This window comes from Nothoprocta perdicaria, unplaced genomic scaffold (assembly GCF_003342845.1).
Source record: "Nothoprocta perdicaria isolate Ctin4 unplaced genomic scaffold, notPer1 scaffold_6, whole genome shotgun sequence".
NCBI classification, from domain to species: domain Eukaryota; kingdom Metazoa; phylum Chordata; class Aves; order Tinamiformes; family Tinamidae; genus Nothoprocta; species Nothoprocta perdicaria.
The window spans coordinates 10,253,427-10,277,550 of record NW_020455865.1 but is presented as its reverse complement, the minus strand read 5'-3'; the positions used below and the strand labels follow the sequence as shown (position 1 = coordinate 10,277,550).

General features: G+C 58.7%; 1 protein-coding gene across 2 annotated transcripts; it reads right to left on the bottom strand.

Annotated features, from left to right (window-relative positions):
- Positions 1-2,202: 2,202 nt before the first annotated feature.
- On the bottom strand, positions 2,203-24,075 carry STXBP1 (syntaxin binding protein 1). Of its 2 annotated transcripts, XM_026049372.1 has the most exons (20): positions 24,005-24,075; positions 14,135-14,184; positions 13,843-13,924; positions 12,742-12,818; positions 12,339-12,417; positions 11,723-11,826; positions 10,678-10,826; positions 10,087-10,171; positions 9,614-9,744; positions 8,341-8,448; positions 7,903-7,963; positions 7,178-7,243; positions 6,811-6,891; positions 6,539-6,677; positions 5,778-5,887; positions 5,420-5,521; positions 4,126-4,211; positions 3,791-3,945; positions 2,913-3,036; positions 2,292-2,324 (listed from the first exon to the last, which is right to left on the bottom strand). In XM_026049372.1, the coding sequence occupies exons 1-19, from the start codon at positions 24,039-24,041 to the stop codon at positions 2,927-2,929; spliced, it is 1,812 nt and encodes a 603-aa protein (XP_025905157.1). In that variant the 5' UTR covers positions 24,042-24,075; the 3' UTR covers positions 2,292-2,324; positions 2,913-2,926. The 2 variants fall into 2 exon arrangements, with proteins under 2 accessions (XP_025905158.1, XP_025905157.1); XM_026049373.1 differs by lacking the exon at positions 2,913-3,036 and having other exon boundaries at positions 2,203-2,324.
- Between the last annotated feature and the right edge of the window lie 49 nt (positions 24,076-24,124).

The window sequence follows — 24,124 nt, the reverse complement described above, 5'->3', positions numbered from 1 at the left end:
ACGAGGTACAGCGGAACTGCCCTGGAAGGCGCCTTTCCCTGGAAGCCTGAGTCTCTTTGGACAGATCATCTGCACGTGTGTGTTTGTGTGTTTGCATATCTGTGTGCAACAAGCAGTGGAAACCGCTGGTGAGGATTAAAATAATCTGGTGGCCGCTTYTGTGGGCCTTGGGCACATGCTGCAGCCCCGGAGCTGCCTTTAGCATGGCCAGGGCCGCGAGAGCCACGGCCACAGCGTCCGAGTGTCTGAAATGCAAGAGTGGGAAGCGAAGATGACGTTTTTTCATGCGTCTCTTATTTTGTAATAAACAGCAGAGCTATTGGCGTAGTATTTTGTAATATGATAATCCCTATTTTTTAACAAAATAAATGTGCTTTTTTTGCTTGTTTTCTATTCCTTCTGTTTTAAGGGTGTCTCCTGTGCATCCCCTAGCTGCAGCAGCCCCCCACGAACGCACGGGAAGCGGGAGAGGAGCGAAACCAGCAGCAAGCAGCTGCTTTGGGGAGCCCTTGGTGGCCCCRAGGACTGCATCAGTGCCTGGTGACAAAAGATCCCTGCTGTCCCATCCACTCCCCGCTTCCCCGGGAGCCCCGAAACAAGTGGCACGGCACAGCCTCCTTTGCACTATGTATGGAGATCGCATTTATTTAGTCACTCAAGTGCTTTAGTACAGAAGAACAGATATACAGAGATGATACATGTTTGTGCTTCAACACTTTCAAACATTTAGATTCCAGTAATTTCAAGGTAAACAAGTTCCAAGACAGACTAGATTTTTTTTTAATTTTCCTTTTTGATAAATTATTTTTTATATAAATAACTGTAACAGAAAAAAAAAAAAAAAGTCCAACATACAAGATCCTGAAGCATTTGCATTGCTAAATGGGGAAAGAACTCAAAAAAAGGGAGAAGGAGAAGACCAAGGAGGGACCAACAAATATCAGTGCAATGATACAGCCTTTGCCCTAAAAATATATATTTAACTTTATGGGCAAGGAGCAAACGGGGAGAGGAAGGAAGAGGAGGTGGGGGAGGAATTTAACCACCAATGAGGCAAGATAGATTTGGGGGAGGAAAAGGGGCCACTGCCTTCAGACCGGAGGGGAACAGAACAGAACAAAGCGAATGACCCCAAAATATTGCAGTGCATCTAGAGGTGGGGAAAAGAGGGGGAAAGCCTCGAACGTTAAAAAAAAATACCCCAAACAAAACGAAACGAAAGGAGTTTTGGTTAAATCACTATACACCAAGCTTGTAAGAACGTCACGAGACACATTAATTAATATACACACAGTCCGCTGGGAGAGGGGCCAGGCTGGGGCGGAGGGGGCGTTGGGCCACTTCCACGGTCAGAAACGTTTCACCACGGGACGACGCGAGCGGGGCGGCGGGGGCTGCAGGACGGCGCCCGCGGCGCTTCGGCAGGCGGGCACAGGGCAAGCGGAGGGAGCTCCTGCACCCCGTGCCACCAAAGAGAATCGCACCTTGCTCCTGTGCATATATATACCTGCATATATGGATATATGCGTGTATATATATGTACATATAGATATTTCTTGTAAGGGATAGAGCAAACTGAAGAGGAGAGGCTGGTGCTGCAGGTTGTGGCCAAGGCAGAGGAGCAGCCAATGGCGCAGGAAACCGGGGCCCTTCTTCAGGTTTGGACCGTTTCGGTCCCTTTTTGCCCCGGATTTCCGGTGGGACCCACCAGCGGCAACGCGGGGCCTCCTGCCAACACATGCAAAGCGAGAGGCCGCGGTCGAGGGCCAGATGTTCGCCCAGCATCTGGCCAGGCCCGGCAGGCAGCGGGCAAGCCTCAAGCCAGCAGGCTCTGGCCCGAGACGGAAACCCAAACGAGGAACAAAAACGGCGGAGAGTTCTTTTTTTTCTTGTTGTTTCTTTCTTTTTTTGCTGCTGTTCTTGCTGGCAGCATCTCAAGCGATGGGCACGCGGGTTACTCGGCRATGGGATCCAGCTTTTGGGCAGCTACGCATAGATAGAAAGCTAGATWTTTTTTTTCTTTTTCCTCTTTTAGCCATGATGCGCCGTTGTGACTAATGTTGTTTTCTCCAGTGTTGTCCCCTCCCTTGGGTGGGAAGGAGAGAGGGGGAAGGCGGCAGGGGGGACGGGTGTCCCAAGAGGAGTGTGGGAAGGGACGCGGGGCCGGCCSGGGGGCCATGGCGCGGTGCTCGGGCGAGGAGCGGCGCCGGGCCGGGCCGCGGCGGGCGCGGGCGCCTCCTCTTAACTGCTGCTCTCCTCCTCTGTCTTGTTGAGCTTCTTGAGCGTATCCAGCAGTTTCTGTGGCGTGAGGATGTGCGTGGAGCCTGCGGGGGCAGAGCAAGGGCAGGGGGACACACACAGGGCAGGGCCGGGCGTCAGCGGTTGTGCTTGTGCAGGGAAGAGCCCCCGCGGAGGTGAGGGGCGACGCCGGAGGCAGCAGGGCTGGGGACGCTGACSGCGCCCGGCCCCCCCATGCCCTCCTGTGAGTGGCCGTGGGGGCTGCACGGGGCGGCGGGGCCTCTGCTGCAGCCCCCAGCCCGCACTCAGTGGGGCTCACGTGAGGCGCCCGGCTGGGTTTGCCGCAGGCACCGCGCTCCTGCCCTGGCCCCGGTTCTGCAGGAGCGGCGCACGCAGCCACGGCTGCCCCAGCGCCACCCCGGGGCTGCCCACGTCACCCTGGAGCCACCGAGGGCACTCCAGCCACGAGCAACACGGGGCAGGGGCAGGTGGACGCGGGGTCGGGCACATTTGAGGCTGGGGGCGCAGAGGGATCGCAAGCGTTTTCCCGCCCCGGAGAACGGAGACGCAAACTGAGAGGCAAGAGGGAAAGAGCAATGCTTGTGGGAGGAGGAGAAGCAAAGAAAGCCCTTCGGGGAGGAAGAGTTTCTTTTCCTTTAGGAGGCTGCCTTTACTTGGTTGCTTTGGCTCACTCCATTGCTGGAGCCTGGTCCTCAAATGAGACCCTAGTGGAGTCCCTGAAGTCGGGGTGCCTCAGGTCCATGAGAAATTTGGTGGGAGTGAGAATGTGGGTAGCACCTGCGGGAGAACAGAGGCCGCTGACCGCGGGCGGCGGCAGCGGCGTGCCGGCAATGGCGATGGCAATGGCAGGCGAGCGGGGCGGGGCGGCGTGGCGTGCACCCCCGCAGCGGCCCAGCGCCACCGAGGGAGCCTCTCTGGGGATGTGGGGCCAGCAGGGCCGTGGCGGGGCGGATCCTGCTGGGGCTGAGGTGCAGCACCCACRGCGCGTGTCCGGGCACCGCAGTGCGACATGTTGTGCACTCCGTGTCCGTCAGCCCGCACAAGAGGAACCTCAGCACGGTGATGCCGGCGCAAGCTGTGCGTCCCAGGGCCGCACGCATGTGCAGGGCAGCCTGCGCGCGTGGAGCACTTCAGTGCCATGTGCGCGAGGCAGGACTGGGTGCAACAATGCACCCCGGTCTGTGGCACAGGCTGTCCCRGCTGCCGGGCCAGCCCACGCGCCGGCCCTTCTCCCCCCATTCTTCAAAAACCTCTAAGAGGAGYGTGTCATGGCAGTGCCTGGACCAGTTTGGGATGCAAAATCCCTTTTGTCCCACTCAGTCTGAACAGTGGGAGCAAGACCAGATGGGGAGCTAGGAGGCGCTGGGGACAGGCAGGAGGACAGCAGGGCGCAGGGGCGACACCGGGCAGCAGGACATGGCCTGCCACGGAGGCCCTGCTCATGTGGTCGCCCAGTTTGGCAGGGCTGTCCCCGGGAGCGGAGCGTGGGATGAGGYGGTGAGCGCGGCGGCCCCCCAGTGCCCCCACTCACCTATTAGCACCTCCCACTTGCCGCTGGCTTGTGTCACCTCATAGGCGCAGCGCATCTCGTTCATGCTCACGCCGCCCAGGATGAAGATGATGAGGCGGGGGCCGCTCCGGTACTCGCCTGGTGCCTTGTTCTTGTGCCAGTGACCGTAGCGAGCACTGGGGAGGGCGGGGAGCAGAGGGGTGAGCAGGAGGCACCCGGTCRGGCTCTAGAGGAGCCGTAGGGCCAGGGAGGGATGAGGACTGGGGAAGAGGGCAGGAGGTGATGTCCTCCTCGCCCAGAGACCTGTCGGTCCCGTGGAGGCCAGAAGAGGAGAGGTCGGGACAGGAGGCACCCACCTGACAGCAGTGGTGCTGAAGGAGGCTGAGGAGCGGGTGGAGATATAAGGGTAGTGCTTGGTGTCCAGCTTGTCATCGATGGCGTCCTGGCGGGAGGAAGGGCCCGGGCGAGGGGTGAGCGTGGCGCCGGGCACCATGCCCAGTGCAGGGTCCCCAGCCTGCCGGTGTCCGACTGCCTGTCCCGCCTGCACAGCAGCCCCGCAGCGCGGAGCCCCCGCCCCAGAGGACCYGCTTTACATACATTCGCATACGCATGGCCCTGTGTTTGCAGCACTGTGGCTACATTCCTGTAGTGTTATGCATCGAGGGGCAGGGAGGGCGCTGGTTCCCTGCGGGACAGAGGCAGTGCCAGGGAGCTTCACATGGGCACGGGCCGAGGCTCGCCCCAAGCAGGGAGCTGCAGCAACGTAGGGCAGGGAGGAGGCTCGAGCACCTCCTTCCCCTAAGCAGGGTTCAGTAGCCTGAGCAGCATCTCAGTGCTCCAAGCACAGTTGGAGATGCACAGCCCAGGCCAAGTGTTTGGGGAACGGGTAAGGAAATTAAGGAAATTGCTATTTCTTTTTTTTTTTTTTTTTTAAATCAGGGTAGAGACTTAAGGCCATCTGCAAGATGTGTCTGAGACTGGGTTACCCTGAGCAGTACCCTCAGATCTTGGTGTGTTAGTTTTAAAAACTAACATGCTTTCGAGTAGCAAAGGCGGTGGGAGCCAAGCCAGCACTATGTGTAACTAAGGGAGTTTGGGCTGAGCTTGTTGTAATCGGTGCCTTCGGCATAGTGCTGAGCTGCAGAAATCCTGCCAAAACACGGCTCTGGGCTGTGCTTGYCCCACGGTTCAGGTAGGAAATGCCCATGGCTGCGTCAGTGCCTGTCATCCACCCGGCTCCTGTGAAGCTGCTCTGCTCCTTGAGGGACCACCAAGAGCAGAGGGGCATACGGGGGAAGCAGATGTCTGATGTTCCTTTCTTGGCTCTGTCTAGTACAAGCTTGACATAGCGCTGAGCCGAACAGCACACACCAGCACGGGCGCTGCAGGGGTGCTGCACGTGTCTGCTTGCTCAGCAGCGCGAGGAATGCGGGCGAGGACACAGCCCAGGGCGCCCGTGCTGCCACACCAGGCACCTGATCCAGTGCCCAGCAGTGTGGGGTGCTGGGGGAGCTGCCCCAGAGGAGACTGCGCAACTTCTGTCCCAGGCTCCCGTTGGGGGAGTGATGCCATGAGACAGAAGCCCCCTGCTCTCTGCAGGTCTCCTCTGGGAGCCGAGGTCCCCACTGTTTCCTGTCCTTGCTGACTCACCTCCATGATGTCCTTAATAACAGGGGTCCACCGGGAGAGCTGGTAGGTCTGCTCGCTGATGCGCTCCTTCCGCTCCGGCTTGCTCCGGCGGCGCAGGGTGGACTGGGCACAAACAGCAAGAGACACCCTGAGCGCCCAAGGGCCTCGCAATGGGTCACGCTCCTTGTGCCTCTGGCACTGAGCCCGCACCACGGGGTCAGAGTGACCCCATGGGAGATGCTCGGGGGGGAAYTGATGATTTTCCAGGGAAGAAGTGGTTCCTGTAGCAAAACGCCACACCTCGAGTCCGTGCTACAGGGTCCTGGTGGCTCTTCCTAGACCCAGCAAGAACTGTGGGGAAAGGGAGTTGCACACTCACGTCTGTGATGATGGGCACCCCGAGGTGGGCCATGTTGGTGATGATCTCGCTGTCCTCTGCAGGGATCTGAGCRTGTTGGATCAGCTTGTTCAGATTTTCCTCAGTGATACCTAGAAAGGCAGACACGGAAATGGCTTCTAAATGCATCTGAGCAGGGACACAACCCCTCCATTGCAGCTCGGGACACCTTTCCTGTTGCCAGTGAGAGAATGCTCAGTGGACACCGGGCAATTTTCTCCTGCTTTGATCCTGCCTTACCCTATGTTTTCCACTCCACAAGAGTCTACCATCCTTTGGAGAATAGGTTTATCAGCCTTATCTACCAATTCCCCATTTTCTGCCACTCGTTGTGTGGGGAGCAAGGTGACCTCAACCAGGTGTGACCCGGTTCTGCTCTTGTGCTGCAGAGCGACTTTGCTGGAGTGACCAGCGGCTCCATCTCTGTGACCGTCCTGCACAGGGAAGCCTCTGGAGACCTCGGAGTGGACAGACCGCACTGCCAGGGATGGAGAGCTCTGGCAGCCCAAGCGATTTCCTGCGCGTGCTTGAGTGCGAAGGGTACTCCGTGTTCGGGGTGCTCTGCTGGGGCATTGGGGGACTGGGAAACCACCTCAGAGAGTCTGGTGATGAACTGGGGCTGTGCCTTCCTGTTCGGCTTATCTTGGTCGAACACTGAGCCCTGTGCTGAAGGAGCTGCCTGTGTTTCTCCTCTCGTTCCCCATCCCTTGCACCCTCTCCCCCCAGCCCAGCGCCCTCCTCACCGTTCTTCAGGAAGATGTAGAGCAAGATGATGCGGATCTTGTCATAGGTGCTGACATTCCCATCTAGCAGGATGGGGACAATGGCCCTCATGGGGTCTTTGATCTTCTCGCCCTCAGCATCAGTGCCCATGGCCAGGTCCTGCAGAGAACACACGCCCTGGTCACCACTTTGCCCTGGGCTCCGTACCAGCGCTGTGAGGTCAGGCAYGAACAGTCAGCCCAGTCCTCCCTGTTTGGAGGCGGGGTGACCCAAGAGCCAGGGTAGCAGGTACCTGTTCAACTCTGCAGAGCTTATCCACTGTGCCTTGGTAGTGCTTCATGCAGTCTTCAGCCAGGTGCAGGTGAGTAGAGTACTGGGGAGATACAAGCAGAGCAGACACCCTGCTGGCACTGGGAGCAGCAAGAGGTCCCCTTATTGCCACCCCTGGCTACCCATCCTGGCCTTCAGCCCAGACCAGAGTGTGCCCCAGGTTGTGCACGCCAGCTCATGTTGGCTGTGGGAGATGCCCGCTTGGAGCCCTTGACAGCTCCTGCCCATGGCCGGAGAGCTCTTGGGGTGGTCTGGAGAAAGCTGCCTCTCCTTTGCAGGCTGCACAGGCAACATCTGMTCTCCATGGATCCGTTCGCTCATTGTTTTACCTTGCTGAGCTCCTTCTGGTACTGTGGCATCTTCTTCAGCATCTGGGACAGGTCCCTCATGGTGGTCTGCAAGGGAATGACACACAATCACGTTCCCACCATGGACTTTTGGCTGTTAGTCGGACCATTACCAGAAAGGGACAAAGCAGGGGACAACTCTGCCGTGGACTTCTGTCCAAATGTGATTCTCTTGAGGGTTTTAGTGAGGTCTAAACCCTGAAGAACATCATCCACAGGAGCATTCTGGGGACTTAGTCTGTGTACTTGACAGAGGCCGAGATGATGTTTTCAGTTTCTGGCCATTCTTACRTTCTGATTTTGACACAACCTCACGACCTACAACTTAGTGCCTCCAGAACGGAACCGACCAGCAGTAGAAGGAGCACCACCAAGGCAAGCATGGATGGACCTCCATTCTTGTGTGYAAACCAATGCCCCCCAACCCAGAGCAGCCCGCCCCAATCCCCAGGCTGCCACCATCCTGCTTGCTACAGTCTCTACAAGTCCCTTCCCTGTTTCCTCAGTCCTATGCAGTGAGGCAACATCTGAACCTGCTTGAAAACTCCAGGTTCCTCGATGGCTATGGAGTTGCTCCCACTCCACAGGATGCATCAGGCATCCCCATGAGGCTTCAACTTGTCCTGGCATGTGGCTGAGCCCCTGGAACTGCCTGTACCCTGCTAGRGAGGCCCTGAAGACCAGCTCAGTGCAAGCAGTGAGGTCACCTTGTCACCCGTGTTCATCCTCTTGCTTGAAGAAAATTCCTTCAGGGACCGGGTCACCTCCCTGGGGAGAAGAGGAGGGCACAGCAGTCAGTGTGGCACCACGYGCAGCATGACTGACCCTTCTCACACTGCTTGCTCCAGATCTGCCTAGCCCGGCGGTTCGGATGCTCTTGGCCCACGGCATGAGGGCACAGCCCAGGGCATTTGCCCTTGCTGTGTCCTGCCTTCACCCGCAGGATGTGCCTGGCCTTGCAGCACAGTGACGGGCTGCTCTCCTAGGAAGCAGATGCACGTGGAGCCATGTGGAGAGCACCCTGGTTTGCCATGAGCAACGCAGCAGTGTCAGAAACTCTCCCCATCCGCCCTGCTTTTCCCAACTCCCTTTGCTCCTCAGCATGAGGTTTGGACAAGCATCAATCTGCCTGCAAGCGCACTTACTGGGACACCTCTGCGATGTGTTTGTGGCGCAAGGTGACCCAGAGGTCATCATCCTCATCCAGGAGAACCTCCTTCACCCGGGCCTCTCCAATGCCGCTTGTTTCATACCTGGGAAAGAGAGCAGGAGACGTCAGGGAGCACAGCGGGGTTGGCAGGATGTGTGCCCCCCGTTCAGCTGAAGCAGTCCTCCAGTGTTGTTCCTAAGCCATGATAGCAAGAAAACGGGAAGGGTGACATTATAGGGCCATTGAGGTCTCTTTCCTGTGTCACCCAGRGGGCAAATTTTCCCAATCCTGGGCTGGATGTGCGGCCTTCTCCAGCAGGGTCTCTGTACAGTGTTGTCTGTGGGACCTCAGCAGCTTCTGTCCTTGTCAGCAGCTGTACAGCCCAACGTGGTCCCTACTGGGACGTTCCTCTGGCAAGGTCACCTGAGGGGTTTCTCACTCTTTCATTTCCCGGCTTCTCCTTCCACACTGCCCTCTAAAATTCGGATTGCAATCCCAAAAGGACCTCACAGAGGAAACCTCTACTAATCATAGTCATCCTCATGTTGCTGAGAACAGAGTGTGCCTGGTGGAGTAGAGCCAGGGTCTTGCCTAATACTTCCCAGGTCCAGGCTCCGAGAATAACCTCTTATTCCCAGCAATCTCCSTTCTGATGTACGAGGCATCATTCCTCCGCCAGCAGGCACACAGAGAGAGGACAGACCTCTTCCCGAAGCACCCGCTCTTCTCCTAGCCCCTTCAGGGTGAAGGATAGCATGCAATGGGTAAGAGGGAGCATAAGATCCTGTGGAGCGGCCAGACAGTGCAGCTGCTGCCTCAGGCAGAACTGGCACCCGGGCTGCCCAGCAGTGGGGCTTGGGTGACCAAGCTGCACTCTCCCCAAGGGCACTGGAAGCACGAGCGCCGGGCACCAGAGGAGGCACCAGGGCATTTGTTCTCTATAAGATGGGTCACGTGACCCATAAGATGGGTCACGTTCTTTCAGCTTGGGTTCACATCTCACTTTCTTGAACCTATTTAGACTATAATTGGGAAAGAGCAAAGGGTTAAGTATTAATAACACTCTTTTGCACTATATCCTGCATTTCTCTTGGCCAACATAATGTTTGCCGGATTGTGTGTGTTGTAGTGAGTCCTTGGAGCTGAGGAGCTGTGTGGTGGAGCTGAGCTGGATGCTCAAGCTTTGCTCTCGGCTCAAGTGCTTGACCGCCATGGGCTCCCCAGCAGCCACCCGCGCTCCTGGGCCGGCGGTGGCATCGCACACTCACTTGTAGACGTCGTTCTCGATGGGCAGCAGGTCGTAGCTCATCGCCTGGAAGGTCAGTTCGTGCAGCACCGGGGAAACCGGGTCAAAGCCCCGGTCCAAGATGAGGAGCTGGGAACGAGCCTTGTCTGGACCCTGCAGACCCAGAGCGGGAGCTCTCAGCAGGAGAACTGGGGGCCCTCCAGCTCCCGCAGCGAGGGGAAATTAGAGCTATTTCTAGCCCCTATCAGGATTACACCCCTTGGGTGACAGCCACACTAGCCTGCTTCTGCACCCCACCATGGGGGAACCCACAGACAGTTCAGCAAGCGCCAGGTCAGCGCTTCTTGCCGAGCATTAGTGGAGGTGCCAGACCAGAGGCAGGGCAGACCCCGCTTGCAACTTGGCTGAGAGGCAGCGCTTGAACTGGATTTYCAGGATAAAACAGCAGCGAAGCCTTGGCGCCCTGACACGGCTGCTGGTGCCACCCCTACTCACCTCACCCATGGTGGGGTCGTCAGCCTTGTAGGCATCCAGCTTGTCCTGGATGAGCTGGGCCAGCATGGCGTTGTCTTTGTAATCTCTGGGGAAGGCAAGAAGAGGATTCAGCTCCCTGCACCTGCCCTCGCCACAGCCCAGGAGTCCCAGGGCAGACAACCAGCGCCGGGAAAGGCTCTGTAAGGTGGGTAGGGGACCAGGATGAGCTGCCTTTTCACCCTGTGCGATGGCCTTGGCTCATGGGAGAAAGGAGACCTGGGAACATCTTGTTACCACTTTCCAGTTCTTGGGGAAATGGGTGCCCTGCTTTGCCATACTACAGGTAGGGAGAGTACTAGCTGTCCCCCTGCTAGCTTGGATCACAGCATCACCTGAATTAAATGTTTTTAACTTTAGCATGGGTGTTTCTGTCCATCCTCCCATCTGCCTTCCTCCAAACTGGCACAAGCCATCGATAGTGCCCTAGAAGGCAGGCAGAGCCTGTGAAAGGGAGGATTTGCAGTGGTTCGGCAAGAGGGAAGCTAAAATAGCTGTAGGGGGAGATGGAAAGCGGGTACTGGCTGCAGGAGGTATGGGGAGCACCGCCCTTACCCTCGGTACCGCACCGCAGGGTACTCCTTCAGCGTGGCGCACAGCGTGGCGATCTGCTCCGCCAGGCGCTCCAGGATCGGGTTCTTCATCTGGGCCTTGTGGGGGCTGTAAAAGCTTTGGAAGGAGTCGGCAGAATCCAGAGAGTAAACCTGGGAGGGTGCAAATAAAGCAGGACGGAGGTTAAGGGAGAGGGGTCACTGGGGACAATTGGAGAACCACGGAAAGCGGCTGTGGTTCAGCCAGAGCTGTTCCATTGCCAGCTCAGCTCATGCCAAGAAAAGCACYTTGCCCCGTGCCCTGATGCCAGGGCCTTACGAGACGGTGGTGAGGGCAAAGATGCAGGCAGCATCGCAGAACATCCTGGAGCGTCTGCAACCCAAATTCCAACCCAGATACATGTCCCTACAAAAGGCTCCAGACCCCGCTGAGTCCGAACCCTGGCTCCAGATGCCTGTTGAATCCAGCAGTGCTTGAGGAAGGGGTTGCTCTGGGTGGTTGCTCTCCACTTGGTGCCCTCTGGAGGTACATGATGCCTGCACTGAGGAGGAGCAGGGGCACGTGGCTCCCGGGCCATCCCACCAGCAAAGACCAGGTGCCAATTTTGCTGTGCATGGGGCTGCCAAGAGTTACCCTGCATCCGCTTTTCTAGAGGGACACTAGCTGCGTAAGTGGTTAATGGCACCAATAGGATGAGTGCCACCTGCTCCTCCCTGTACCCGCGCCCTGCGCCCCTGACCTCTGGTGCAGCAGATGCCCCGAGGGCCGGCTCTCCAGTGCCTGGGGCGGCTGTGCCGGGAAGGAGGGTGCAGAGCCAGCCCGCCCAAGCTGCCCGTGCAGGGCCACCGCTAAATCCRCAGCAGCGCATGAGTGCCAGGAAATAATCGAAGGGGACGGGAAGGAGAGGGCAGAGCAGGAGGTCATGCGCAGGACCAGGCATCTCACAGTAGGTTTGCAGGCTCTTTGCAGCTTTGATGCACCAGGGAGCACCCYCGGGTGTCCCGGTCCCTGGGCCACCCGGGAGGGATGGTTCCTGCCAGGAACTCACCTGCGACTCRGACGGAAGGAAGGCGATGTTGATCTCGGTCAGGGTTTTGACCACCTTTGCGGCACGGGATTTCACCAGCTCGTTGAAGAGGGCATCAGGGCAGGCTGCAAGGAGAGGAGGAGAGCAATGCTCAGGGCAGCGGGCACCCCAGAGGGGCACTGCCACGGGGCCCGAGGTTTTGCCTTGGTGCCAGTCCAGGGCAAGATGCCTGTGGGATGATGGCAGCAGGAGCCAGAGGTGCAATACAGGATGAGGACCCCAGGGGACCCATAGGGGCATGAACTCCCCTTTGGGGTTGCAGGCTCATGTGGCCCCTGCCACTTGGGGCCCTTCATGTCCCAATGTCTCTGCTTTTTGGTGTGGGTTTTAGTGATATAACCTCTTCTGTGTCCTGGTTTCCATGTGGATGTCTTTGGAGGGGCTGTAACTGCAAGTCTGCACCTGCGCATGGCAGGGAGCTCAGATGCCCATTTGGGATCCTGTCCTGCTGCTGCTCTCCTGCCGGCCCTGTTTGGTCCTTGTTCTTCCTCCTTTTCTTGTGCTCAGGAAGCGTCAGTGGCGAGGTGGAGGATGTTGGTGCTGAGGCAATGGGGCCAGTGCCCCCACAGATACTCACAGTCAGTGAAGAAGACGTGGGCTGCTCGGTACTTGGAGGTKGGGGGGTCCTTGAAGTCGCTGATGAGGGAGTGGATGGACTGCAAGAGAGAGGAGCCAGCTGAGCATGACTTGCACAGCAGACACATGAGCCACAGCGGGCTGCCCGCCCGGTTCAGCCGGGCCCTGTCCTGGYAGGACGTCCTGGGCAGGAGCCCGGCTGCGTCTGCACCACTCACGATCCTTCGCTCGTGGGTTTGTGCAGCCAAGAGGGCTTGGGTTGAGGGCACTGCCCTGTTGTCCTTGCTATCTGAAGCAGAAATGTGTCCCGGGGCATCGTTGCCACGTTCTGCCTTGGGCATCGCTCCCTCCCCTCTGCCCGGAGCCGAACGCGCGTTCCCCGTGCCCTTGCACTGGATATTCACCTTCTCCGAGGGCGTGATGAGATAGACGGCCTCCAGGCTGGGCAACGGCTCCCGGCGCTTGTTGATGTCCTCCACAACTAGGGGGGAAACACAAGGGCCGTGCCAGGGGCCAGGGCACAGGCAGCACCACGGCACTGGACCGTGGCACCGAACACGCACGAAGCTGTCGGCTGTGCTACCCTTCTCCTTCCCAAGCACCTCGGGGAGCTATTTATAGGGCTGCCATAAAATGACACCTGGTCTGCTCCTTGTGTGCTCAGGCTCCGTGCATTGAAACGCTGCCAGGAGACAACATGTTCAGGCTCCTCTGGCCCAGCAGGCAAGAAGGGAAGCCTACAGAGCAGCTCAGAGACAGTCGGGCAGGCCTGATGGAAGGCAGCGTCCTCCCCTCGAGAATGGGAGGTCACAGAATCACAGAATGGTTGAGGTTGGAAGGGACACCCAGAGATCATCCAGCCCAACCCCCTGCTCCAGCATCCAGAGCACGGGGCACAGGGTGGCATCCAGGCAGGTTTGGAAGACCTCCAGAGAAGGAGACTCCACAGCCTCCCTGGGCAGCCTRTTCCAGGGCTCTGTCACCCTCACAGTGAAGAAGTTCCTCTTCACATGGAGATAGAACCGCCTGGGTTTCAGTTCGTACCTATTGCTCCTTGTCCTGTCGCTGGTCACCACCGAGAAGAGCTTGGTCTCGTTCTCCCTACACTCTCCTCTGAGGTATTTGTACATATTGATCAGATCCCCTCTCACTCTTCTCCAGGCTAAACAGGCCCAGCTCACTTAGCCTTTCCTCATACGACAGATGCTCAAGTCCTTTTATCATCTTTATTGCTCTACACTGGCCCCTCTCTAGAAGCTCTACGTCCCTTTTGTCCTGGGGAGCCCAGAAGTGTGCCCAGTGCTCCAGGTGCTGGGGTYGGGGCCCTGCTTGTGTCCCAAGCAGTGGTAGCTCCACGCAGATGTCTCCAGCCCCTGGCCATGGTACTGCCCAGCTGTGAATGGGGCAGTCCTCACGGCTCCTCTCCCTAGAGGCCTAAGTTGTCTCTCATGCTGCCGGGCGCGCGAGGGGTGGCTCGGGGTCAGCTCCGGCGCCGCGGTACTTACTTGTTATGCCCTCCGTCATGATGTCGGTCATTTTGCAGCAGGAGGACAGCATGCGCATGCTGAGCTGGTCCACCACCAGCACCTGTGGGCAGGGTGGTGGTGAGCAGGGTGAGCAGGGGGCCGGTGCGGAGCCATGGGACAGGGCAGTGCGCAGGGAAGGGCCCCTCCACGGCGCCTTCTGGCCTTAGGCTCCCAGCTGCGACGCAGGCAGACCCAGCCAACCTACCCGCTTGACCTCTCCACCCTCCTGCAGCCCCCCGGGGTCCCACTGGGCTCTGTTGCACCCACTCACCTTCCACTCGCCCTTCTTCTTCACCTTCCGGATCACATCGTGCATGATCTCTGCAAAAGAGGGAGGACGGGGCTGTTATTTTGGACCGGCTCCCTCGTGCTCCTAGGTGCTCTGCAGCAATGAAACCAGCGCCCGCCCAGCTCTGGTGCTGGGGATGGAGCCAGCAGGTTGGCCATGGGGAGCCCCCATCTACCRATGCCTTTTCCAGGACACAACACGGGCTGATGGCTAAGGACGTTTTGCGGGGTCAGGTCATCTGCTGGCACCTGTTTTTATCTTATATTCTGCATTTATGGACTGAGCTGATGGGAGCCAGGCTCCCRTCACGTGGGGCTGGAGATGGGGAGGAGAGGAAGGAGCCTCAAGCCACCCTGCGCGGCCGGGCGCTAATCCGAGGCACTAGGAAAACAACAGCAGCTTAAGAGCTCCTTTTAGCAACAAGAATCGGGCAGCCTGAGCCTTTTCCTTGTAATCCTGGGCAATCGCATTTCGCCTCCTGGCTCTGCCCGCCTTACACAACTGGAGGGGTGGCAGCGCGGGGGACCTGCGCGTGCTGGGGACATCTGAGGATGGGGCCACCCCAGGCCACAGACCCCCCCGCTTCTGCCAGGCTTGGGGTGTGTGGGGCTGGGGGTGCCCCCAGCAGCTCCTGGGATGCACAGGGATGCTGCCCCTTGTTTCATGGAAACCTGGCCCGGGATGGAAGATGTTGTCTTTGGGAGATGGATGTCTCTTCGCCCTGGTAAATTATCTGGAATGGTTTGGGAGCTAAGTTGCTCTCTTTTGGGGATAAGGCTGGAGGCTGGAGAAGGCGAAGAGCAGCACATGTGACAGGGCCTGAGGCCACTGCTGTTGCAGCCAAATGGGTCCTTGTTTGGGGGAAGGAAGGTCCCAAAAGAAGCTACTCTTCCATGGCAGGTCCGAGGGCTTTTGCATCTGCTCATCCAGCTCCCGTGGGACTGCAGGGAGCAGAGCAGGAGCRCCTGGGCGCAACGCCCATGGGAATCCAGGTCACCAGAAAGCAGCCCGAAAGGCGCCGCGTTAACCTGGGGCTCTGCTGGGCTGCAGGCAGGAGCCAGCCGCGAGGGAGGGCGTCCATGCGCTGGTGCCGTCGGGAGCCCCGTGTCCCGTCGGGAGCCCCGTGTCCTGCCCTGGCTCCTACGCCCCCGTCCTTTGCTCGTGCCAGCATAGAAAGTGCCCAGGAGCCCTCCCGCTGCCCCCGCGTGCCGTCGTGCTGCCACTCGCCCCTTTCCACGTCCCGTGAGAGCTGCTGTGGGCACACGCCGAGCTCAGCACAGCCGGCACCGCGGCGCCGTCCTGGGGCCAGGTTCGCTCAGCTTGAGAAAGCCAGCCCGGAGCGACAAATGCTTCCACATCCTGCCAGCGTCTCTCTTTTTTTGCATTTCATTACTCATGTTTGGCTCTTTCCCCTGAGCGATGATCCAGGAATAGCACTGCTGTTTGCAAAGCCGCATCCCCGCATCCTCCGAGCCCTTGCCACGACACCAAGAACTTGGGGGGCAGGCAAGACAACCTCTATGGAGCAGCAGCAGTCAAGCCAAGGAGCTGGTGAGCAGGGAGCCCATATGGGGAGACAGCACCAGTAGCAGATAAAGGATGGAAGCCTCCTCCAAGGCCACAAAACAGCCAGTCCTGCTGCTGCGAATAAAATACCACTTAGCTCCAGGACAGGGAGAGGAAGGGAGGAAGGAGACAGGGGACAACAGTCCTGGAGCCAAGGCCCACATGGGGTGATGCTCTGGGTGCACGTCTTCCCACTGGCTAAATCCCACATCTTCCCGGACATGGAGCTAGGAGTCAGCAGGGACGGGCCCCGCTTGGAGCAGGTCTCCTGTCCACCTGTGCCTGTGCAGGAGGGACCCTTGGTGCCCAGAATGTGTCGTGCTCAGGGCCTGGTGGAAACCACATTCCCTAAATGAACAGACCTTGCTTGGACTGTGACCTGGTTGTACAGTCCACCAGGCTCCTGGTGTGATCTTCCAACAGCTGCAATAGCCTGCTTAGACTATTATAACCTGCGCAGGGTCAGGAAGGAGTCACGTCCACGGAGCACCCCAGAAAGAGACACTGGGACCCTGCCAAAGCCTGTAAGGGAATGAGAGAGAAGCCCTGGTAAAAGCCTAGGGTTCCAGTATCGTTTCTGGAGGAGACCTGTCCATAGCCCACACCTTGCAGGTGTTGTTGCAGTGGTCATTAAATCCCTGGTTAGGGAAGAGCGGTCAAGTGACCACTGCTAGTGGTCAAGCTTCTTGTCTTGGAGATGAAACTGGTTTCACCTAACCCAGCGCCTTCAACGCTTCACTTGTCCGGACCTACCATGCGGCATCTGTTTCCTTCAGGTGAAGGTTAATAATCTTAATYACAGTTTATACCACAAAAATACAATTCAGGCAGCTCTAGACTTCTTTCTCTTTTGCAAAGTTTCCAGTGTCTGGGGACAACAAAGTACATCTCACCCATGAACAGGGATCTCCAGCACTCTTGAGTAACATGGTCCTAGGAGGAACCCAAGGAAGGCTCATGTGGACAACTCGTTTGAGAACAACCACCTCCTGCAACCTGCTATGATCTATGAAAATGATCTGTGTGATTCTCACATAGGGCCAGAAGCTGGTGACACAGTGGCCTAGTAGGATGAGAGCCCATAGGCCAGCCCAAGAGGCTTAGCCCACGTTATTTATAACAGGCTGCCTGAGCAGCCTTTCTCCAGGTCAGCCTGGCACAGGCCCCAAGCCCTGGCTTGCTCACTGCAAAAGCAACTCGCCCATGGTCTCCACATGATCCTGGAGGAATAGGGACAAACCCTATTCACACATAGACATTGACAAAGCTGTGATCAAGTGCAGGCTGCCATGAGACAGAGTCACTTGGGGGTGCCCTGAGCTTGCTACCTGGCTTCGGAAAGAGCCTGAAACCCGGTGAGCAGCTCCAAAGTGCGAGTGAACAGGCAGTGAAAGCAGTAAAGCTCAGTCTTTGCTGCGGCCTGATCCTGGAGCACCACAATGGGTAAGGAACACTGTAGCTAGTGAAGATTTTGGTTTTAATGCTGATCAAAGCCTGGCTGGTGCCAAGGATTCACACTTCAAGGCTCAGAGCAGTGATGCCCAAGCAGTTCCCTCAACGAGCAATGCACATGACCAAACTCCTGCTGACCAGAAATGGTTAAGGCACCACTTAGACCCGCTCTCAGGTTGCCAACAGGAAAATGAAGATTTATAGATGCACAAAGACTATATGATTTGCCTGAGGTCCTACAGGAGATGGATGGCCCTAGCTGTGGGCTCTTCTTGCTCTCAAGGCAGGGCTCTGACCATTCAGCCTCCTCAGCTGTCCTCCATTTTGGGATCCAGGAAGCTGGATCACAGAAATTCACAGTAAGGTTAACTCTAGATCCACCTCTTTTAGCAAACTGTCATGATGAATCTCCAAGACAAACACACTCAGGTTTTGAGTTGGCTTGGCAACTGCTTTTTGCTGGTTCATTAACTAATTGCTCAAACAGTGGAGATGTTACATGGATGCAACTGAATCTGAATACAGTGGACCACCCATCTCCCTTAGGAATGTCCTCAGTCCAGGTTCAGGGTGCCAGGGTACCCTTCACCAAACAGRCCCCAGCTAAAACAGTTTCTGTAGACGAGAGGGCTGCGGGGCGGCAATAACCCCAGTTAGGGCATAGATCTCACCTACAGGAGGCAAAGACCATCTGGCCACCACCACTACAGCTAAGCACCACCTCAATTTTAATGGGATGATTTGAGCCTGGAGGCCACTGTGCAGTTCTCCAACATCATCCCAGCAGCTAGAACCCTGAGCACCTGTTTTTCCTTTTTCCCGGCGCTCATGTGGAAGATCTCACCCTTTCTGGAGGATTCCTTCACCATGTTGTCATCAGATCTGCTCTCCAACACACCCTTCAGACCAGCAGGCTGCAGTAAGTCCCTTGTGGGCAGGATGTCCAAGCCCAGGTACATTTTGCTATTTCCACATCCAAACTGTCAGCACTATGACCACGCATGTCCCCCACGACTCATGGTGAAACTCAACGTGCTGAACGAGCACCAAGCAACACTTTGTGCTACTCCAGGGTGTGCCCCGTTAACAAAATAGCTCAGCATCGCTCCACCGCTAGGGACCTAGCTCCTGGCTTAGTCACGGTAATCGCAGCAACCTGTGATTAACTGTTTTGTTCCTCTTTGCACAGATCTCATAAAGGATGAACATGCCCAAACCACGTGGAGCCTCCACAGCACTGGCCATGCCTGCAGGGAAGGGGGACAGAGACCTGGGAGCTCAAATGCTTTGAAGACTTTGCAACAGAACTGAAAGGAAAGGAGGGAGATGAAATGCGTAATCACACCCACAAATCCCTCTCACTGCTTGCAGGGAAGAAATGAGATAGGAAAAAAGAAAGCAATTCCCTGTGGGCCTCACTTGCGACACCCATTCCCCTGGTCTGCCAAAGGACCTGGCAGGTGAACAAGCCTCTGCCCCTGGCTATCATCAGCCAGGCCACAGACCGGGGCCAGGCTCTTCTGGAGGCAATGCCTACAAATAATGCTCCTTATCTCCCACCAGGTATTTCCACCCTCCAAAGGAGACGTCATACATGGCTGTGTCAGCGGTGCTGGGCGCCGTTGGCGTAGCCAATGTCAACAGTGCTTTGAGCTCCCTGGAGCACCGCGAGGAGCACGACGGCTTTCCTGTGCTAGGACCGCACAGGCCGAGCGCTGCATCTTGGAGGGGAGGAAACTCCTTCCCGAGGGTGCGGACTGAGCCGGCTCCTCCTCCAGGACTTTCTGAGCGGGTTCTCCAACAAAGTGCCAACAAATCAGGCTGGGCCTCGGCATCGGTGGGACTGGCCTCGGCTGGCGCTCAGGGCATGTGGGTTGACCAGGGATAGGGTGGACACAGCTGCTGTGCAGCTGAACAGGTCAGACGTTGAGCGGTCTCTGCTGCTGCCTTGGTAGCAYGTCTGGTGGGCTCCACAGAGGACATGGGTCAACGTGCACGTGCGCACAGGCACATGCGAGCAGTCATGTCTGCACGGAGGCTTCTGTGGGGGCCAACAAGTTAACGGGCCTCCAGAACCTGAGCTGTTTGTTCACTCTGAAATGCAAGAGTTCAGTTCGTCCAGAGCCATCAGTGGATGAAGCATCTGCACCTGGGCAAGAAACCAAAAGCCATGCGACTCCATGGATCTCCTTTGAAACGCATGGATTTTCATGGAAGAGAAGGGGAATTTCTCCTGAGTTGTTTTTCCTCATAGGTATGAGGGAATTGGATACAGCTCATTTTCAAACTTTTTTTTTCCAAGSGGGGAAGGAGTCTGAGCTCTCTAGGTCAGTAGCTTTGACCTTCTTAAGTGGCAGCGCAGAGGGTGGACACRGAAACCTGCCAAAATGAGGTTTGCTGTTCTCGGTTATCTTCTAGAGGCCACTGACAAGGACTTCTCGGGCCCCAGAGTGATCCACGGCCGAGAAACAGATCTGTGTGAATGCATGCGCTGCTAGCCCTGAACCTGGTGTGTATTTTTTCCAAGCCAAGTGCTTGAAGCGRGGCTTCCAAGCGCTGGAAGGAGCAGGCTCTGGACAGAGATTCCTGCAGGGAGGCACCAAGGCACCTCCAAGCGCAGCAGAGCTCTGCCGGGTGCCGGCTCTGCAGGGAACCCCACGGAGCGCCCAGGTCTCCGGCACCTGCAGAAGGCTTCGAGATCTGCTGCCGCCCCTAGGGAATGGGGCCACGGGTCCCTCCTGGCCCCTGCCCCGCCAGCACCGCGGCTCTGCTCCGCATGCGTCTGCAGTCCGCCTGGCCACCCCCATGCTCTGGTGCCACCAAACCCGTGTCTCTGCTGCAGCCTCATCCTCATCCTCCTCGGCCCAGGAGAGGCAATGCCGGCTCTGGGGCAGCCTCGGGCATTGCGAGCTGGGCCCTGTGGCAGACCCAGAGCGCCCCGCAGCCCCCCGGACTCCCCGGCAAGGGCGCACGGGCACAGGGGCCCCACGGGCCCCGGCAGCCCAGGTGAGTCACATGCTGGCACCGGGCGGCTGCAGAGCGAGGCTGGCGCCAAGCCCGGCGGCCTCCTCCCCGTCCYGGCCACGCGGTGCTGCACAGCACGTGTCCCGAGCACCCTGCCCGCGCTCTCCTGACCGCGGGGCCACAGCGGGCACCCAGTGAGGCACCAGCAGTCGGCAGCGGCACCAACACGGGGGCATCGGGCGCGGGCGGCCCCGGTCGCACCCTGCGCGTGGGGCTCCTTGTGGGCGCCCTGAGGGGGTGCCTTGGGACACTCGGCCTTTGGCACCCTGTCCGTGTGCACCCTGGCGCCAAGCACGACCCAGCACCCCGCGCTAGCACCGGCTCGCGCAGAAGGGGCCTCCATAGCCCGGCATGGATTCTGCTCAGCAGACAGGAGGGTGCCGCGGTGCAGGGCAGCCCTGCAGGAGGCTGCAGCACGGGCGAGATGCTGCGTGGGAGGCACCAGGAGGTGTCCTGCGGGAAAGGAGTTTTCTTTGTGTCCCCGGGAAGGAGCAGGGAGCCGCACCGCTTCCAGCAGCACTATCCTGGGGCTGGGGTGCACCTCCTACCCGCTGGGAATGGCAGTGCTGGGAAAGGGAAGCCCTCTGGGAGGTTTCTCTGCTCTTGCCGGTGAGCCCGTCCAGGGGCTCTGCCCACTACTGCTCCAATGCTGTGGTTACGGGTGCAGCCRGCAGCGTGTCCTGCACCAGATCCCTGTCGCGCTGGGCTCTGCACCAAGGCTGCCCCTGCGGCACGGCCAGCCTTGGCTCACCGTGATGCTTCAGCCTAGGGAAGTAAATCCACCCTTCTCCTCCCCACTGCAGGGGAAAGGCGCTGGGCTGGCCAGGAGAGCCTCTGTGGGGCACCAAGGAGGTCCTGGGCTTGCGAGGGGCTGCTGGGGACATGYAGGTCTGAGCAAGAGAAGATGGAACGACCATGGATGAAGATCTGGGGATGGGAGCACTCAGCGTTGGAACCAGCTCTCATGCTCCGGTGAGATTTTTCCACCTAGGCTCCTGCTCTCCAGCAGYGATTCCCAGGACATGGCTGCAGAGCAGGAGCAGAGGACACCAGAAGGACCTTGTCATGAAGCAGCTCCTTCGAGAAGCCAGTGCTCCAAAAGGGCCATGCGTGGCCCTAAGGACAGCGAGCCCAGGGAGAGCCGCAGCCACTCGGGCGCCGTGGGGCAGGCGCTGGGACGGCCCTGCCTGCCATGTGCCCCGTGGCCCTTGGGGGTGACAACCGCCTTCTGCTCCCGTGATGCTCTCCCACCTCACCCACCTCCTCCCAGCTCTTCAGGGGCCTCTGAACCGCGTCCTGTTATGACACCAGCTGGTCAGAAGACTAATCCCGGCCTGGAGGGAAGCCAGGGCGGAATGCAGCGCGGGAGGTGGGGCCTGGCAGAGGCGGCTGTGGCGACACGGAGCATCCTTCGTCCGCTGCCAGCAGAAACGCCCTGCCTGGGGTCAGCAATGGGCCCAGCAGCCCAGGGCCTGGGCTGGGATATCTGGGATATCTGGGATATCTCCTCAGGAAACATCTCCTTCCCCTATGAATAAACCTCAGGAACCGTGGCGCATTGAAGGAGACCTGGACAAGGTCTCGCAGCAGCTGGGTTGGAGCCCCATGCAGGAGCTCCAGGCACTCTGCAGAGCCGTCCTAGCCCTTGGGGAGCAGCTCAGAGCAGGAACCAGCCTGCCAAGATGGAACATTCGTAGTGTGAGGCTAGGAGGAGCACCCCAAGGTGCAGGCAGGGCRGTGGGAGCGGGGGCTGAGGAGCGCAGGATCCTCCACAGGGCCCAGCTCCCTCCGTCCTCTGCAGCATTTTGCCTGCACAAGCTGGAAATGCTGCCCTCTCATTCCAGAGAGTCCTGCTATTCCCTGATAGCCCTGTTATTAGACAGATGCCCTGCTACTGGTTATCATCTTCAATCTGAAATGGCATTTTTAGGGAATAACAGAGTGGTTTGTTATCAGACACCGAAGGGAAGGATTGAGCCAGATTTCCATTATGCCAGACTGAATTCTACATGTGCACACACACACACACATACACACACACATCAATGAGTGTTCCCAGCACATTCCAGTGTGGAAAGACACAGAAGGAAAATAAGGGCCACGCAGCAGTGCCGGTCTCTGTCCCCTCTGTGGGACAGGGAGCCTGCCTGGGGCAGCACAGCCGGCTGGTCCCCACACAGCTGGGCTAGGGGCAGCCTCTCCCCATGCCCCTCTTCCCTGCATCCTGCGGCGGGGAGGACACGAGCCCCACCAAGAAGCAACAACCCAGCAGATCCCTGCGCCAGCCCCCGCAAAGGCAATCCTGCAGCACAGGAGYCACAGGACATTTTTCCTGCCTTCTCCCTTCTATTTTGCAGCTGGCGCGGATCTGATCCCCACTGCAGCATCCACGGCGCCAAGCAGGGCGCACGCGGGGATGGCGCAGGGCTCCTCGGGCAGGTGGCAATTGGGAACAAGGCAGGACATAAATCCAGTGGGATTCCCCCCCCGCCTGCTCGCCATCACCACCCACCCGATCACACCACCAGCCCCGGCCGCACCATCTGCAGCCTCTGCGGGAGGGTTGAACTCCCCTTCTTGCTGCACATGGCAGCAGCTCTGCAGCCGGGGCCTCCGCAGCCTCCGCGAATCCCCCCCACCCCTAAACACCGGCTGCCCCCCTCCATCACCCCCAAAGGAGCCCTGAGCCTGGCTGGCCACAGCGCCGCGGAAATCATCCGTGCAAGACGAGGGGGAGCCTTCCCATGGCTGCAGGGAGCCCGGGGGAAGTTTCCRCCGATTCCTGCCATTTGTGCTCTTTATTTAGTTATTTTTACGCCGAGTCGCCTGCTTTAATTTTGCTCTAGGCAACAGATCCATTCCCCTGCAGCTCCAGGCTTTCGGGAAGACCCCCGTCATCCCCCTCCCACACACACATCCCAAGACCCTGAAAATATCATCTCGCAGCGGAGAGGGGGAAGGAGGAAGCGAACCCGGAGCTTCTCCCTCCTCGCGGAGCTCCCGGCCGAGTCGTTGCCCAAAATAGCGCCGTGGATCACGACCCCAAAGGCACCGAAACCCCCGCAAGCCGCGGCTGGAAGGGCCCCGGCCGCTTCGCCCCCCGTCCCGGGCTGGGGCCGCGCTCCGCGCTGCAAAGACACGGCCGGGAAGGAAAAATAAAAATGCAATAAAACCCACCGTGAGCCCGGGTTTTGCTGCAGACAAAGCGGCCCGGCCTCGCAGGGCGCAGCGAGGGGCAGCTCTGCCAGGCGGACACCCCAGCCCGCCCCGCACCCTCACAGCCCGGGGGGGGGGGGGGGGGCTGAGGAATTCCTCACGATGCCCCCACGGGGGGGCTGCAGCTCCAGAGCCGCCCGATGCGGAGGGGGGAGGGAATCGAGCGCCTTGTCGCTTCCTTCTTCTCACCCCCCCCACCTTTTCCACCGCCCTCCCTCCCTTCAGCACTGCAGAAAAATCCCAACAGCCCCGACACACACAAGAAAGGGGAAAAATACAGGGGAAAAAAAGCCGCTCCGCACGTCTTCCCGCGTCCTGCCGCGGCCCCCCCGCCGCGCTGGGCGTCGGTGCCGCCGCCGAGGGTCCCTATTGCGCATCCGCAATATCCCCCATCCGCGCCCGCTACCGCGCGGCGAAAGGAAAAAAAAAAAAAAAAAAAAAAAAAAAAAGGGGAAAAAAATCGCGGCCAGCGCTGGTCGGTGTCACGGCGGGACCCCCCCGCAGCGCGGTCAGTTTCGGTTTTTCCAACCCCCCGGCCCGCTCCTTCCTGCTCCATCCGCCCGCATCCCCGCGGCGCTMGCAGGCGGCTCTTACTTTCTCCGACCACAGCCTTGAGTCCGATGGGGGCCATGGCGCCTTGCCGGGCCGGGGGGGTCCGCGAGCCGCTCCGGGGAGGGGGGGGGAAGGTTTTGCGGGGGTGGGGAGGGAGGAAAC